Source organism: Sapajus apella, unplaced genomic scaffold (genome assembly GCF_009761245.1).
Source record: "Sapajus apella isolate SASKATOON/1434 unplaced genomic scaffold, GSC_monkey_1.0 scaffold9, whole genome shotgun sequence".
NCBI lineage: Eukaryota > Metazoa > Chordata > Mammalia > Primates > Cebidae > Sapajus > Sapajus apella.
In genome coordinates, this window is record NW_022436949.1 from 43055533 (window position 1) to 43074072 (window position 18540).

Here is an 18540-nt window from a genome sequence, read left to right on the forward strand (position 1 = left end):
GTTTAATCAATGTACACAGTATTCTGGCACCATGTCTACGCCAATAAATATTTATTAAGGGAATGAAAATTCAAGTTATTCTCTTCTCTTACAACCCTTCTGTCTCAAATTCACAATATTTGAAAAGTCCCCTTCATTTATTCCTCCTAGCAGCTTTTCTCTCCCCAATTCCTGATAGAATAGGACAGGAATTCTTCCCTCCCGCCCTTCCCAGAGCATGCCCAGCTGTCAGATGTGCACTCAAGATAAAGCAGCAAATGTGGACGAACTTTAGGAGGATAGAGACGGAAAAGTCCCAAGGGACAAGTCTTGCATGGGTCTTCTGCTCTCTGGAGCTGCTTCTGGCAGTAGAGGGAGGAGCCTTTTAGCCAGTGCCTGCCACCTACCATTTAAAGCAGACGCATTCTAAACGAGTGGAACAACAGCATTCTTGCCTATTGACTGGACTTTTGAGCCATGAAATGACTCAGGCCACTTAGCCATTACCCTTGGCTAAGTAAGTCCCCTTGCTGCTACAAAATAGCAAAGAATGTGCATGTGTGCGTGAGAGTGTGTTGTAAGTACATAAGTGTGAGTGTGTAGTGAGTGTATGTGTGGAAGTGTGTAGTGTGTGTATAGTGAGTATATGGATGCATGCAGGTGTGCAGTGAGTGTATATATGTGTGCAAGTGTGTTCTGAGTGCATGTGTGTTGTCTGTAGTGTGTTTGTGTTGCCTGTGTACTGTGAGTGTATGTGTCTTGTGTGTAGTGAATGTATTTGTGGTGTATGCATGAGTGTATTTGTGAGTGTGTGGGGGATGTGGGTATGTTGTGAGTGTGGTGTGTGTGTGTTGTATGTGATGTGTGTGTGTTTTGAGTGTATCAGTGTACATGAGTTGTATGTATTATATGTGTACAAGTGTGTTTGTGTATGTGTGTGTATGTGTTGTGTGTGGTGTGTATGTGGGTGTGTTGTGAATGTGAGTGTACATAAGTGTGTTGAGTGTGTGTTGTGTGAGTGTATGAGTTTATGTGTGTGTGTGTTTTGAGTGAGTATATGAGTATACATGTGTGTGTTGTGTGAGTATATGTGTGTCTGAGTGTAGTGTGTATATGTGTGCACATGAGTGTGTTATGTGTTTCAAGTGTATGAGTGTTGTGTGTGTAGTGAGTGTACATGAATGTGTTGTGTCTATGGGTATGTTTTGTGTGTGACTGTACATGAGTGTGTTGTGTTTCGAGTGTATGAGTATTGTGAGTGTGCAGTGAGTGTACATGAGTGTGTTTTGAGTGTATGAGTGTTGTGTGTATACATGTGTGTTGTGTCTGTGGGTGCGTTTTGAGTGTGTGTGCGTGTACATGTGTGTTGTGTATGTGTATCAGTGTATGTAAGTGGGTTGTGTATATGGGAGTGTGTGTGGTGAGTGTACATGAGTGTGTTGTGTGTCTGTGGGCATGTTTTGAGTATGTGAGTGTACATGAGTGTGTTGTTTTGAGTGTATGAGTGTTGTGTGAGTGTGTAGTGAGTGTGTTGTTTTGAGTGTATCAGTGTTGTGTGTGTGAGCGTACATATGTTTGTGGGTGCGTTTTGAGTGTGTGTGAGTGCACATGAGTGTGTTGTGTTGTGTATGTGAGTGGGTTGTGAGTGTATGGGAGTGTGTGTTGTGTGTATGTGAATGTGTGACTGAGTTGTGTATATGAGTGTGTTGTGTGTGTGTGTGTGTGTGTGTGCGCGCGCGGTGTGTGTGTGTTTGTCATCTTTGAACCCGGACCTGATGTCCTGGGAAGGAAAGCAGGGCGTGGAAGACTGCGGTGAGAAACACCGAAGGTGGAGTGGAGACCAGGGCAGGAGCTCTCCAGACCGGCGTTTCAGAAGCGATTTTCTTCAAGGAGGCTTTCCGCGAATCTTGTCCTCTGGCCCCTTAGCTGCGGCTGAGAGCTGAGGGATGACGTGGACCAAATGGGTCCTGTCTCGGACAGCCTGGCAGCAGCACTTCTGAGAAACTGCAGGGCTAATTCTCCCAAGCTGCGGTTGGTGCGCTTCCAGGAACAGAATCATTGGAAGGTGCTGCCCTCCTCTTTTCTCAGCCGCCGGCTGAGAACCAAACGCAGACACCGGGATCCGTTGTTGGCGGACATTCTCCTCGGGAGTTTAATTCGAATCCAGGGTCTGAGAACCACTTTTCCAGGCAGGCTGTGGGACGCGTCCCTGTGCAACGCTCCACCAACGCTCTCTGCATTCGCTCCAAAAACATACGGACAACTGATCTTTTTCCTCTTTTGTTTTATGAAATAACCAACAAAATCTAGTAATTGCAGAAGAGTGGAAGCGGCCTCAGACCAGGAGCCAGGAGTCCCGGGGTGTTCTGCCTTGACTTTGCCTTGCAGCACTGACCTTGGGTTATCCGTTTAGCGGCTCTCCTTTAAATTGCTTTCACCTGGAAGGCTGGGCTGTTCTTGCTGCCACACTTACTTCTCATGGATTTGAGAAGATTAAAGAAGACAAGTGTGAGAATGCCTTGAGAAGGACCAGAACCTTTCCCAGATGTAAACCATTATTATCCAGAATAGTATTAACACGGAGTGAACGTCTCTGCAAATCCTCCTAACTATATTTTTTAACGAATCAACTTCAATGAAAGACACGCTACATCAGAAAGGAAAATAACCAACTGCATCTGTCTTCGTAAGGCCTATGAACTTGCAACTTTCAGTTTCATGGGACAGAAAAACATTTTTTTCAGTCCACGTTTCAAAAGGAAAGAGAAAATATTTGCTATAATTTTACTCACTTTTATACCCCTACTATACTGCTATGCTCATTACATCTCTGTTGTAGAACTGTTAGATAATTTGAGGCCAAAAAAAACTTGATCAATATTGATTTTTACAGTATTAATGTAGCTGCTTTTTATTGAGCTCGGACCACGAGAAGTGGGGGCGCAATAGCACCTCCTTCTGCCCAATCCTTTCAGCTAAGTAGTTTCACTTCCTCGTTGCAGATAAGAAAATTAAAGCCCAGGGAGTTTAATTTCCTCCCCACGTTAAAAATTAGTAAGTGTCAGAGCACTAGATTTGAATTCAGGTCTCTCTGAGTCTAACATCTATGGTTTTACTTTAAAATAATACTATTTCTCTATGAACTATGTTATTGCCATCATCAATAAAACATACTGGAATATTCCTTTTTGACTATGAACTCAGATGAACAAGTAACATACTTTTTTGAAGGGAAAAGTTAGCTAATTGGAATAGATTTGTTGATATCCAAAATGGTTTTGGGAAATGAGTTTTGAGGCTCTCAATCCTATTGACAAGCCAAAGTACAACCCGTATTTATGGCACCACGTTAACCCTGGCTTCAAATGATCTGCGGGCTAGGAGGGTTGAGAATTTGCTTCCAGAGAAAGTAAAAATCGAAATATGGGGGAGGGCTCTTTTATCTAAATGTTTACGTTGATAATTCGTCTCTGGGTTAAATTACACATTTAGTCCAAGTATTTTAAGACTATTTTCACTCCTCACTTATGACAGTGGTCCCTAAATTTGGGCATGCATCGGATCATTTAGTAAAATTCAAAAATGTAAATATCAAGGTCTCAGCCTAGACCTATTGGGTCAGAATTTATCTCTATTTGTAAACTCTCCCCCAGGCATTTCTGACAGAGCTAGTCCACTGAATCACTCATGTGCTGTGATTTATGACCTTTCAGAATTGATTATTTTTAAAAATCCTAACATTACATGGTCCGTAGACCATTTAAATCACTTGGATTTTTCTCCAGTAGTGCTAAATTATAAAAGCTACAGTTACTGAAAATCACAACTTTCTATAATTATGACTCATTGAGTAACATACACATAAAAACTTTTGTTTATAGTCAAGGGAGAAAAAATCCTAACTGCTGTCTATTTCCCACGTTCACACCTTATGATGCAACTTGCTCCCAAAGTGGATTTTATATCTGAGCCATAAAGATCTAAGAGCTCCTCGTGGGAGTACAGAGACAGTACCCTTCTAACACCATTAGAACCAGCCCTTCCAGTCACTTCGAAAATAGGCTTTCCTTCCTATCTGGTAACTGCCGCACAAACTGTCAATAATTTACTGTTCTCTATCATGAGTATTCATAAGAGATATTTTTCTGTTACTGCTATAAAGAAAAATGTTTACTAAACGTCAGTTGTTATTTTTCTCATATGTTAAACAGTTCATCCGGGGTCATAAATAGACAAAAGAATGTCACCCGCAATGTAGAAACAGAGAATACACATGACACAGCATAGTTCAATGCTAAAAGTGTCACAAGCAACAGTAAAATTCAGTGTTACAAAATTGCGTTAATATATGATTGCAAATATCTGAAAACAAATAGGTTAAAAATCATCTGAAATTAACATACAAACAGAAAGAAGCATTCAGGTCCAATTCAGTGTACAATTTATTCTAAGAAAAGTCTTTAGTATTTTAAATTACTTAACAAGGTTTGTTCTCTTAAATGTACATTATTTCCTTTCTAAAAAATGGAATTATTTACATATTTTTAGGTGGAACTTTTAAAAATAATCATCACTTCAACCCACTAGTGTAGTTCTTCTTATTCTTAAATGAGGAATACAGTGTCAGAGAGCAAATTTAATAAGATTCTGTATGCTCTTGTCACTGCTGTGTTGATTTTGTGATCTAGGAAACCAAACCAACTTTTAATGGCCAATTGAAAAATTGATTAAAAAGCTTTTCCATAAAACCTTTTAGGAAGGGAAGACTGACTGGATCTAGACATAGTTGAACTAGAGCAAAAAAATCATAGGTTGATTTGAAAAGTACCTATGAATTTTGAGAATGTATATGCTAATGACAGAATATGGAAACATACTGATAAGTCTGGGCAAAATAAAATTGCAAATAAGCTCCACTGTTTGAGAATGCATAGACTTAGGCAACTTGAAAATCAGGCTATAATCAAGGGGTTTCATTTCTCCTTTCCCTTTGAGAAACACATAGAATAAATCAAAGATTATCAGTCAGTATTCTACAGGTTTCACTACCTTAGTGTTATGATATTTAACAGTTCGGGATATTGAATAATTAGAGTTGAAATTATTCTTTTGTTGTTGAGAACACTTTCATAGAGACGAAAGCTTAATCTAGTTCCTGTAACTAGAGATTTCTATGACGTTCTCTCATATTTCTGTATGGTTTAGGGAAGAGAGGGTCTCTGGATTTCATTTTTAATGCAGGTCAGCATCGAGCTATACAACTAACACAAAGAGGATATGATGAATGCATTTTGCTCAAATGACATTTGCTGGTAATTTTTTGAAGTTTTATTCTAAAGAACTCTTTCTCCTGTGTTGTCTTGTCTTCCTTTAACAGCCCACTTTTCCTGTAGGTCCCGCGATAGGGACAAACACGGCTATTAGCTTTGCTCCTTACTTAGCACCTGTAACCCCTGGAGTTGGGTTAGTCCCAACAGAAATTCTGCCCACCACGCCTGTTATTGTTCCCGGAAGTCCACCGGTCACTGTCCCGGGCTCAACTGCAACTCAGAAACTTCTCAGGACTGACAAACTGGAGGTACTTCAATTCTATTTGTGTTTTGAGATGTGTTTGTGGTACAAGTATGTTTCTGTATAAGTGATTGCTTGTGAGATAGAATTCAGTCCTGCAAAACAGCCATGTACACACACATACACACACCCCACACACACTCTCTCACCTAAAACCCATGCATTCATAACTCTATGGTTTGAAGTTAAGGCCAAGTATAAAGGAAATTAGTTTATGGAAAAGACTAGTTTTAACACTAACAAAAATCAGCTGCATGGAATATGCATTTAAGGACAAACTATTAAACAATCAATAGATCAGTGACTCAATCATGATGCAGCCCAGAGAAATGGCTCCAGGTCCTGAAGGCCTCCTCATGTCAAGGTCTAACCCTTGCTAGACCCTGGAAAGTTCTGGAAACTGGTGGGTCAGGAACCCAGCAACCAGGGCAGCCAAGGACACTTAGGGACAGTGGTGGGAGTAAGTGGCACTACAACTATTTACCAATTGGTATGATCATATTTCAGTATCTTAAGAACAAGTATGGCTGCTCTAGAATGTTCTGGCATATTAGTTCTGATTGTGTTATTGCTAAACAGGAAATTGGAGGATGAGTAAATTTAGTTATTGAGATATTTTCTTTAATCTTAATTGTTCTATGACATTCAGAAAAGTAAGTTTTGATATTTATAAAACATCATTCTTAAGTTATGAATCAAACCAAACCTCCTATAGTTTGTTGGGTAAAATTTCTCTTTAATCAGAGCTATAAAACTCATCTATTTATCTTACTACTATATCCCTATGCTATTCACTACAGCACTTGATAAGGGTGTATAGAGATTCTTATAGATATTTTTTCAGAGAACTCCTTTAATTCCACTACTGATTAAAGTTGTTAGGTGACGCATCTGGTTAGGATGTACACCATGCTTTCTGTCAGTGGGATCATTAGAGAATGTTCTTTCAATGTGCATTTGTTTAAATATTAACCCAATAAACTTTGAGGGCAGTAAAATGTGGCTGCTTAATAACTTGTGGAGGTTTTAAAACTCAGAATTTCAAACTGCAGATTTTTAGAAGATATATGTTTTTTCACTTAGTGTCAATCTGGATGCCCAGATGAAGAGAATATAAACTAATTGCTACTGTTTTGGAAAGATCCAGCCTATCCTTGTCAATTGCTGAACAGACCTTTCACAGGACCGGAAAAGTGTTTTGGGCTCCACCTGCTGGACCCACGGAGCTTTTGTGTTCAGTATGTGACTGTATTTTAGAAAACAAATTAAATCAGCGGAATTGGGAACAAATAGTCCTTCCCAACAGGGCTGGTAGACAAAGACCTGTAAAAATGATTCACAATGATTTTAGCAGAGCAGCTTTTGGTTCATTTCAAAGCAGGAATGAAGTCAGCTGCACACAGAGCCCCTTGGTAGGAGCTTGATGGCGGATCCACACCTATGACGCTGTCAGACAGAAGTCTTCCGTTGATGGAGGAAGGCTTACTCAGAATCTGTGGGAACATCTTAGCAATATTTTATTTTGTGCATTTTATAAACTAAAGATAAAATGTTGGCTAATACCCAAAGTAGGAGGAAATAATTAACAATCTGGTGATTCATGCTGTTTACCTTCAACCTGGTCACTGGTCAGTGAAACAGTATTTCCCAAGTATGTCTGATTTTCACAATACTTAAATTTCAGGTCAGAGACTCTTCATGTAACATCACTAACGATCAACATGATGATCACTTACATATCCACTTGGGAATTAGAGCTTAAAAATAAATAACTTGCAATTCTACTCATAAATCTTTCCTGCTAATATGTATAAGCAGAGAATAATTATATAATATACATGTGTTATTTATGCTATTTCACGTTGCCTATATTCAGGGAATAATTAAAAATACTCTTCAAATTCTAAAGAAATCTTTTTTCATGCAGTAAAATCTTGATCCACCAGAATTCTCAGGGGATGGAGACTTCTAGTTACACAAGATTTCAGGATAATTTAGCATTAAAGAATTTTTTAAATAAACTATTTTCCTCCATTTATTTCTTTCTTTTTATCTCTTGCCATATTTCTCTTCATTTTTATGTTTTTTTTTTTGGTCTTTTCTGTGCTGTTAAAAATAATAGTATGGTGGCCTTTAAAATGAAAGTTTTAGTGTCTCAGATATTGTTCTTCTGATTTATGATTATGCTATCTTTGTAGAGCAGGAGAGAAGGAATGGGAAATAGAAATGTTCAGATTCACCCCACCCCAACTCCTCAGAGAGAGGAGGAACAAGTTTATCATTTTCCCTGATTCTTTTTGTACAGCTATGACCTGGTAGCTTGAGCTATGATGAAATCGTCCCTCCACACACACAAAAAAACCCTATAGCATTCTCAGAATTGTCATCCGAGTAGGATATTGAAGGTATATAGATAGATAGATTATAGGTAACTAACTGATAGATAATAGGTAGATTATAGGTAGGTAAGCAGGCATTTGGATAGGTAGATAAATAAATTAGATGATTAATTAATTGATAGATTTTAGATAGGTAGGTAGCTAGATGATAGATGATGGATGGGTGGATGGATGAATGAATGGATGAATAGAAGAATGGATAGATAGTATACAGATATATAGATAATAGATAATATTAGGTTGGTACAAAAGCAGTTTTTGCCATTAAAAGTAATGATAGATGAACAGATGATAGGTAGATGGACAGATGGATGGATGGATGGATGATAGAGATAGATGGATAGATAGATAATAGGTGATGGATAGATAATTGATAGATGGTAGATGGATGAACGAATAGATGGATAGATGACTGGGTAGACTTATGATAGTAGATGATAGATGGATGAATGGATGGATGGATAGATAGATGACAGATAATAGATGATAGCTACATGAATGGATGGATAGATGGATAGCTGGATGGGTGAATGGATAGACAGAGATAGATGGATAGATAGATAATAGATGATGGATGAATGAACAGATGGATAGATAACTGGATAGATTGATGATAGCAGACGATAGGTGGATGAATGGATGTATGGATTGATAGATAGATTATAGATAATAGATAGATGATAGATACATGAATGGGTGGATGGATAGATGATAGATGCATAATACGTTACCCAGGGACAATGGAGGCCTTGTTGATTTCCCTTTATTATTTTAGCTGAAATGTAGATTTCGGATTATTTTCTCAATACAGATTTTCACCCTAAGAAAGGGGATAAAACAGAACTCAAATGAGTGTGTCAGAGATTCTGGTTACCTGGGTTCCGGATAATCGATATTTTCTTGCCAGTGGTACCAGAGCCACCACTGAAAGCCAGGCAAAGCCTCCGCTCCCCCCGCGGTGGCCGGCCGCAGGGGCGCCTGGGCTCAGACCTGCCTCTGCAGCGCGGCTCTTCTTCCTGTCTCAGGTATGCAGGGAGTTCCAGCGAGGAAACTGTGCCCGGGGAGAGACCGACTGCCGCTTTGCACACCCCGCAGACAGCACCATGATCGACACAAGCGACAACACCGTAACCGTTTGTATGGATTACATAAAGGGGCGTTGCATGAGGGAGAAATGCAAATATTTTCACCCTCCTGCACACTTGCAGGCCAAAATCAAAGCTGCGCAGCACCAAGCCAACCAAGCTGCGGTGGCCGCCCAGGCAGCCGCGGCCGCGGCCACAGTCATGGTAAGTGCGGCCGCCCGCCGCCCCTGCACCCCGGCGCCTCCGCGGAGGCCGCTCCGGGCTGGGGCTTGGATGCTCTTCCACACACTCGGGAAACATGGAAGGCTGCTATTCCCGCTGCTCCGCTGCCTAAGTTTTGCTGTCGTTCTCCCCCTTTTTGTTTTGTTTTGTTTCCCCCTCCTGCCCTTCTTCAGCACAATAAGTAAATCCCTCAGGTGCAGGGACAGCCCAGGGGTCCGTGAGCTCGGTCCCCACTCCCAGGGTAGCGAAGACAGCGTGCTCGCTTAGAATCTTCTTAAGAGAGGCTCAGGGCCCTGGTAATGCACAACAAGGTGGGCACCGCTGCAGAGAGGGGAAAGAGAGGTGCATTTCCGCAGCTGAGCACGAGGACGCAGCCTGCTCCTGGAGCAGCCGCGGACAGCTGTGGCCTACGAGGAGCCCAGCCAGTGATCTGGTCAGTGACTGGCTCTTCCCTGCTCCCATTTTTCTCTCCTCTTCTTTCACTTATCACAAGGGCATTGCTGGTCAGAGGCCCCACCCCAGTGAGATTTTATGCAGAATAGCCATGCATGAAACAGATGAAAGTGGAGCCGACCTGGCTAGTGCCAAAAAAAAAAAAAAAAAAAAAAAAAAACCTGTGACCTAGGCTTGCTTCCCTGAGCCCCCCTTCCCTGAGTCACTCATTAGAGACCAGTAGTACATCATTACCATCGCCTGGGAGCCTGCTACTGCTCAGAATCTCAGGAAGCCTAATTGTCCCTTAGGGGCCCGATGTAGGATCACCTAGGAGCCTGTGGAGACCCCAGAATCCTGGGCCTCACTCCAGACCTCAGAGCATCAGAATTTAAATTGTAAAACATCCCCACTGTGTTTCGTATGCACATTACCATTTGAGAAACACGTGCTTAGACACTGCTTATCAAATTTGGCTTGGAACAACCGAATGGTCTGACCTGACTTCTGTCCTTTTCCCTGAAGTTTCTTATTTTCATATTTAGTTGGTCTGGGTGTGGTCTGGGCAGTGGCATTTTTTTTTAAGACAGGGTCTCTGTCACCCAGGCTGGAGTGCAATGGAATGATCATGGGTCACTGTAGCTTTAAACTCCTGCGCCCCAGTGATCCTCCCACCTCAGCCTCCTAAGCTGGGACCATGCCCATCTAAGTTCTAAATTTTTGTAGAGACAGGGTCTCACTACATGGCCCAGGCTAGTTTGAAACTCCTGGGATCACGCAATTCTCGCACCTTGGCCTCCCAATGTGTTGGGATTACAGGTGTGAACTACCATACCTGGTGACAGTGGCAGTTTTTAAAAGCTCCCAGGTGATTCTAATGCGCCACAAAGTTTGAGAACCTCTGCATTAGGTTGCGGAAGTTTCTAATTAATTTGTTTTTATATGAGCTCTCTGGCTTATCAGAAGTCTATGTTAATATGTCATAAGCACTGCACATTCATTCTTTCAAAAAAATTATTGAGACCATGCATCAGGCACTTGCTGAGTAGAATAAATAAATCAGGCAGGTTTCCTTGCCCTCAGGGAGTTTGGAGTTAGTAACTGAGAGCAATAACATGCTCCTCAATGACATGATGGAATGCTTAATGGGGTCTAGAGAGCATGAAGGACTCAGTGGCCAGTCCTCCCTCAAGAAGGAGAGCTATGACTGCAGAGATGGAAAGCACAGTTCGAAAACACTTTGTTCTAGCTGGCAACCACTACCTCATACACTGATTACTGATTAAAATGGAAGGGTAGCTGTCACGAAAACAAGTTCACCGTTTCTCAGCATTGTTGCACAAACGTTTATTAAGGCATGAACCTGTGATCAGTGATAGGGCTACAGTGAGAAAGGCAGCGTCCGCCCTGAGGTAACCACCACTGGGTGCAGGGCATGTGGTTATAGAGGCCTTTCCAATCTCAGCTGCTTATTTCCACGCTCCTTGAGCACTAGGCCCTTCATCTGAATCACTGTTTTGTGTTTGTTTTTAAATCTCTGAGTCCTTTCCTTGTCCCTTTAGTGTCCTTTCCTCTCATCGTTCTCATTCTTATGTTATTGGACATAATGCTGATTTTTCTGAGTGTCAGTTCCTATATATGTGGAGATGTATGTATCCACACAGAAGGGTCAATAAAAAAATAGAGAAATTCTCCCCTTTTTTGTTCTAGTAAAAGAGTAGTTTCCAAAACTCAATATAATTGGGAATGGGAAGGAGGGGAGGGATGGTGAGAGTAAACTGATCACTTAAAGCTGATAATAAAAGGAATTCTTTTAGAGCACAAATGAGGTCCTTTACACATTTCTCCAATGAAGAATCCATTTTCCTATCCACCTAGTAAGGATCTCATCCCATAAGAAGTAAGATTTTTTTTTTCTTTGTAATTCTGTTAGGCCAGCTCCAACTTATCCTCATTGGTGTGTTGATTGACAGGCATTAAGAACACGTTTTTTTCCACAAAATTTGTTTTTCCTTGAGATGGAGTCTTGCTCTGTCACCCGAGTTGGAGTGCAGTGGCATGATCTTGGCTTACTGGAATCTCTGCCTCCCAGGTTCAAGTGATTCTTATGCCCCAGTCTCCCAAGTAGCTGGGACCACAGGTGCCACCATGCCTAGCTAATTTTTGTATTTTTAGTAGAGATGGGCTCAGGAATGCCTGGATTCAGGAGCCTCAGAACCAAGAGGTCACTCTCTTCTTTCCCCTACCTGCTTCTCTTACTATGGCCACACCATTCTCTAAGGTCAGCTTCTCCACAGGACCCAGGACAAAGGCTCTGGACATCTATAGGAATGTATTCTTACATCTTTTGGCAAGAGAGAGAATGGTGCCTTTTATACACGGTCCAATTAGGTATTGGGGGGAAAGCAGTTAAAGTTCATTTTGGTGGCTGTCCCTGTGGTCAGTGACAGGATGCTGTGATTGTCAGCCTGGGTCCCAGTGGCTATACCTGCTCACTGACATACGGAATGAGGCCCTGATAATGTAGAAATATTAGTCCCTCAAATGAAAGTATATCTCAAAATATTATGGGTTCAGTTCCAGACCACTGCAATGAAGCAATTATTACAATAGAGCAAATTACATGCATTTTTTGGTTTCCCGGCGCATATAAAAATTATGTTGACACTATACTATGGCCTATTAAGTGTGCAAGAACATTACGTCTAAGGAATATATACGCACCTTAACTTTAAAATATTGCTTTAAAAATTGCTTACCAACAATCAGAGCTTTTAGTGAATTGTATCTTTTTGCTGGTGGAGGATCTTGCCTTGATGCTGATGGCTGCTGACTGATCAGGTTGGTGATTGCTGAACGTTGTGATGGCTGTGGTAATTTCTTAAAATAAGACAGTAATGAACTTTGCCACACTGATTAACTATTCCTTCCACGAAAGATTTCTCTGTATCATGCAATGTTGTTTGACAGCATTTTACCCAGAATGGAGCTTCTTTCAAAATTGGAGTCAATCCCCTAAAACCCTACTGCTACTTTATCAACTAAGTTTATATACTTTGCTAAATCCTTTGCTGTCATTTCAACAATTTTCACAGCTTCTTGGCGAAGAGTAGAATCCATCTCAATAAACTACTTTCTTTACTGCTCCATAAAGCAACTCTTCAGCCATTACACTTTTATCATGAGATTGCAGTAATTCAGTCATATCTTCAGGCTCTACTTCTGTTAAGAATTCTAGTTTTCTTGCTATTTCCATTGTATCTGCATTTAATTTCTCCATTTTAGTCTTGATTCCCTCAAAGTCCTCCATGAGGATTGGAATTAACTTCTTCCAAACTCCTGTTCATGTTGATATTTTGATCTTCCATGAATCATGGATGTTCTTAATGGCATCTAGAATGATCCAGGTTTTCAATTACTTTGCCCAGATCCATCAGAGGAATCACTTCTATGGCAGCTGCACCCTTACACAATGTATTTCTTAATTAGTAAGACTTGAAAGTTGAAATAACTCCTTAATCCATGGGCTGTGTTAGCAGGCATGAAAACAACATTATTCTCCTTGTACATCTCCACCCTTGGGTGATGAGATTCATTGTCAATGAGCAGTAATTTGAAACAAATCTTCTTTTTTTTTTTTTTTCTGACCAGTAGGTCTCAACTGTGGGCTTAAAATGTTCAGTAAACCATGCTGTAAATACATATACTGTCATCCAGGCTTTGTTGTTTCATTTCTAGAGCATAGGCAGAGTAGATTTAGCATAATTCATAAGGGCCCTAGAATTTTGAGAATGGTAAATGAGCACTGGCTTCAACTTAAATTCACCAGCTGCATTAGCTTTTAGCAAGAGTCAGCTGCACTTTGAAGGTCTGAAGCCAGTCCTTAACTTCCCTGTACCTATGAAAGTCCTAGTTGACATCTTCCAATTGCATGATACAGAGAACATTGTGTGAAACAGAGAACATGCAACAGATATCATGCAACATTACATGATACACAGACATCTGACATCTGTTGTTTAGTGTGGCCACCTTCATCAGTGATCTTAGGTAGATCTCTGGATAACTTGCTGCAGCTGCTTCATCAGCCCTTGCTGCTCACCACGCACTTTTATGTTATGGGATGGCTTCTTTCCTTCAACCTCATGAACAAATCTCTGCTAGCTCCCAACTTTTCTTTTGTAACTTCCTCACTCCTTTCAGCCTTCACAGAATCAAAGAAAGTCAGGACCTTGCTCTAAATTAGGCTTTCTGCCAGCGTGGTGGCTCATACCTGTAATCCCAGCACTTTGTGGGGCCGAGGCAGGTGGATCACTGAAAGCCAGCGGTTTGAGACCAGCCTGACCAACATGGTGAAACCCCATCTCTACTAAAAATACAAAAATTAGCTGGGCATAATGGTGCATGCCTATAATTCCAGCTACTCAAAAAGCTGAGGCATGAGAATTGCTTGAACCTGGGAGGCAGAGGTTGCAGTGAATTGAGCTCATGCCACTGCACTCGAGCCTGGGTGACAGAGTGAGACTCTGTCTCAAAAAATAAAAACAAAAGTAAATAAATTAGGCATTGGCTTAAGGGAATGCTGTGACTGGTTCAATCTGTCCAGACCACAAAAATTTTTTCACATCAGCAATAAGGCTGTTTCACTTTCTTATCATTCGTATGTTCACTGGAATAGCACTTTAAATTTCCTTCAAGAACTTTTTCTTTGCAATTACAACATGGCTAACTTTGGCACAAGAAGCCTAGCTTTTAGCCTGTTTTGGCTTTCGACATGCCTTCCTCACTAAGCTTAATCATTTCTAGCTTTTGATTTAAAGTGAATAATGTGTGATTCTTCCTTTCACTTGAACACTCAGAGGCCATTTAAAATTATTAATTGGCCTAATTTCAATATCATTTTGTCTCAGGGAATAGGGAGGCCTGAGGAAAAAGAGAAAGAGGGGTGATAGCCAGTGAGTGGAGCAGTCAGACCCTGCATGACATTTACCGATTAAGTCTGTGGCATGGTTCATGGTGCCCCAAAACATTTAAAACAGTAACATCAAACATCACTGATCACAAATCATCGGAACAGATATAATAACAATAAATTTTAAAATATTGTGAGAATTACCAAAATGTGAGAAAAACACAAAGTTAGCACATGCTGTTGGAAAAATGACCCTGATAGACTTAACACAAGGTTGCCACAAACTTTCAGTTTTTTAAAAATGCAGTATCTGCAAAGTACCATAAAACAAAGTGAAATAAAACAAGATACCCCTGAACTTATTAATACAACAGATCAAGGTACTATTAGTGACCTTAGAGCTGAGCCCTGATTTCATCTGCCTGTTTTCTCAATGGATCAAGTCTAACATCTGCAACCAATATATACTTCAGTCATTGAAGGAACAATGCACCTAGTATATGTCAGTGGTAGATGACCTGGGCTGATGGGGACAAGAGAGAAAATGGCCATTTACACAAATAAGTCATATCCCTGCTGCATTTCTTCAAGTCAAAGCTGTACTCTTCTGCGTACCCTTCTACACATTTTCACGTTACATTCATCAAGCTGCATAAAAGATTATTGCAGTGGATGCCAATAAAGTTGGTTACCATAGTTTCTTGGATTGTTACACCGTGCCCAAATTTGGAGTTCTGTGAAGTCAGAGGACCTTGCAGCATCGTCAAAGACAACCCAAAGGAATGTAGTTTCAGAACAAAAGCCAGGTTCTTTCTGACAATGACATGAAAATTACCTAATCTGTCATGTGTTTTTAGTTGAAGTGAGAGGCTCATTTGAAAACAGCCTAGGTGCTTTTGGATAAAGTCAAAGTTTTGCTACTCTAATAGCAAAATTACTCAGTACATAGAGGAAAAACTATTATTTTATTTCCTTATTCAAAAGGACAAATAGGAGTGATGGATGCAGTTAGATGTTATTATTCCATTCATCTGACTTCCATATATAAACCCCAAGCATTTCCAGGGTGCAATGCCTACTATTGTCTGGAGATTTCCCACTTATTTTGCTTAATTAGATCCTTAAAAAGAATTTAAAGCTTTGACTCCAGACTAAAAGACATTTATTTCCTTTAGAGCCTCATTCTTTTAAATACTTCTTAAAACAAAACCATTACCATTCCCAGAATTTTTTAAACATGAGAATAAGCCAGACAGAACTTTTCTTTGGTAGTTTTAACACAAAAGGTGTCTGATCTTCATACAAGCAGTCTTTGTTCACATACAGCAAAATGGGGTGACACAAGGAAAGAACCATTTTGCAAAAGGAAACAGGACAAGCTGCCATCAGCTAGATATGTTTCGATTGTTCAGAAAAGTCCGTACAGGAACTTTGATTGGCAACCTACTTGTCTACCTTGTTTTCTACTTTAAAGTGGCAGCTCTGATCATTGTTGTCAGTGTTTTCTGACCCCGCAGATTTGGTCTTTGCCTCTCATGCCTGATGTGGGCACTTGGTTCGATTGCCTTGATTTGCAGAAGGATTGGTCCCCAATCCAAAAAAAGAAAAGCGTAGCCCTGTGGGACCTCCTTTGACTCATCACCCATGCACGCCAAGCATTCCAAGTGGCTGAAACTTAGTTAAGGGCTCAATTAAAACAAAAAAAAAAACTCTTCCTCTGTCTCAGTGCCTGATGAAGATCTCAGGATACACTGGGCTTGGTGATCTATGAGATCTGTTCTAAGCCTGAAGACCTTTCATTGTAGGTAAACATAGGCCTGTAGCCAAAATCACTGAAAACACAGCATCTGTATACGAAAAAGCTACGTTATAACATGATTATTCATCCACATGGATTTTTTTTTTATCTTACTTTAAGTTCTGGAGTACATGTGCAGAACGTGCAGGTTTGTTACATAAGTATGTATGTACCATGGTGGTTTGCTGTATCCATCACCCCATCATCTACATTAGGTATTCTACACATACCTGCTTCACAGTGTGAGACGAACAAGATGTTAATATGCACACTCCACCCTCCAAGACCTCAGTGTTTGCTTAAAAAGGAGATACCTGTCTCTAATGAAACTCATGCCACGGAGTGATAGAAAGAGATACACTGCCACCGTCCTGCTCACAGTAGAGTTCTCAGTTTTTTTACATTCCTGGATTATTCTGAAGTCCACGGAAATTAAGTTTCATCACACTAAGACAGGAAGAAGAACATTAACATTCCAAATGACAATCATAAGGAGAAATATTTATTATTTTTTATTGTACTTGGAGACTTCATTAAATGATTCTTTGTTAAGTCAAAATTTTGTTCATAAATATCAGCCTTTAGAGACATAATCACTCTTCTAGTCAACATGTCAGATCTGTTAGTGGATTCATTCTGTCAATACTTAGGACTGGAAAAGGGAAGGGAAAAATTGGGTCCAGGAATTTGAGGCCCAAATGACTTTGAGTTTAACCATCAAGTTCATGTTCTCAATGCGTTCCATGAGAATAGGCTCTGTAGCCTTCTTCAGCTAATGCAGATTAATTGAAGCTCAAAAAACAGAACAAGAAAACCCTGCTCTACTTAACACTGCAAAGCCGTGCAAGGATGAGATTTGAAACAAAAATGGCATTATGGAAGTTACGTGATGTCAAAGTTACATGCAAGGAAAGAATGTCCAGTACACAGAAGTTTTGTCAGCTCATTGTCTTTAATGTTCACAATTGTACCTTCACAACATTGATTTCATATTATTCAATGACCTCGATCAAAACCACCTTCCAAAACATTTTCTTCTCCATTGGCCATTCTAAATCTCTTCTCTGCCTGTAGTCCTTTCTGCTTTATTTCTAGTCTCTTCCCCTCTATACCTCTCTCCTTATCCTCTATGATCTCCATGCTTTTTATCCTGAATTATAAAACAATAATAAACATCCTTTATTTATCCAGGAAAATGTCATTAACTGTTCCCCATTTGAAAGGTTTAGTACTATGTCATGTCAAATGACAAAGTTCTTTTTCAGAACTCTAGAATATAATATTTGTATTTATTAGACAAACCTTAGGGATTTACCTATTGTGCTAAGCATAGAAAAGAGTATTTCATTTTTTATTTGCATTGGAGCAATTTGTTTGAATTATTTTCTCTGCATAGAATTCCATCATAGAATTTTTAGTTTTGTTTTGTTTTTCTTTTTACAAAGAATAGGAAATTTTTTCATTGTGGTCTAAATCAATCCATATTTGTTTTTATTTCAGTTGTTTAAATGAAAGTGTCTTCCCAAAAGTATGGTTATAAGTTAAAGATATTATTTTACTTCTAATCTTTCAAGCAGTTCTCTCCTATTTTTAGCTTTTGCTATTTTTAGTTGTTGTATTTATTCTATGGAAGAGTTCCACTTTTCATTAATGGGGTTGCTCACTAATTATAGCTAAAAGTACAAATAGAATTACAAAATAGAAATTATTTTGATACCTGGGGACACTAAATACCCTTTAAAGGATATTTTCATAGTATAATCCGGTAAGTTGTCTGGGATAAATGAAATGAACATTTCAAATGTAGTAGAAAACAGAATGGATGATAAGTTGGTTGTTAGAAACAAGATGATGGAATAAAAGTGGGGAATTCTGAAAACTCACTATTTAAATTCAACACATTAAATTGGGAACATTAGTCCACATTACAAGACTAACACTAGCAGAGTGAAGGCAAGAATTGAGACAATTAACCACATGATTCAGACAAAAAATACAGATCCAAACCCAACAGTTTCGCCTAAATAATCTTGTGTTTGAATATTTTTTTGCCTGAATTTTTTGTCTCAGTTCGCCACTTCATTTTGTTAGGCCAGATATGAATTTTAAATTATATTTATGAAAAATTTCAACTTGGGTCTT

General features: G+C 39.8%; 1 protein-coding gene across 8 annotated transcripts in view; it reads left to right on the top strand.

The window, feature by feature from the left end:
• MBNL2 (muscleblind like splicing regulator 2) overlaps nt 1-18540 on the top strand; it is a 172524-nt gene that overhangs the window by 116100 nt on the left and 37884 nt on the right. For all 8 annotated transcript variants that reach the window (XM_032277507.1, XM_032277506.1, XM_032277509.1 and 5 more), the window contains exons 4-5: nt 5357-5557; nt 8975-9238. In XM_032277507.1, the coding sequence (XP_032133398.1) occupies nt 5357-5557; nt 8975-9238 (465 nt within the window). The remainder of the gene's footprint in view (nt 1-5356; nt 5558-8974; nt 9239-18540) is intronic.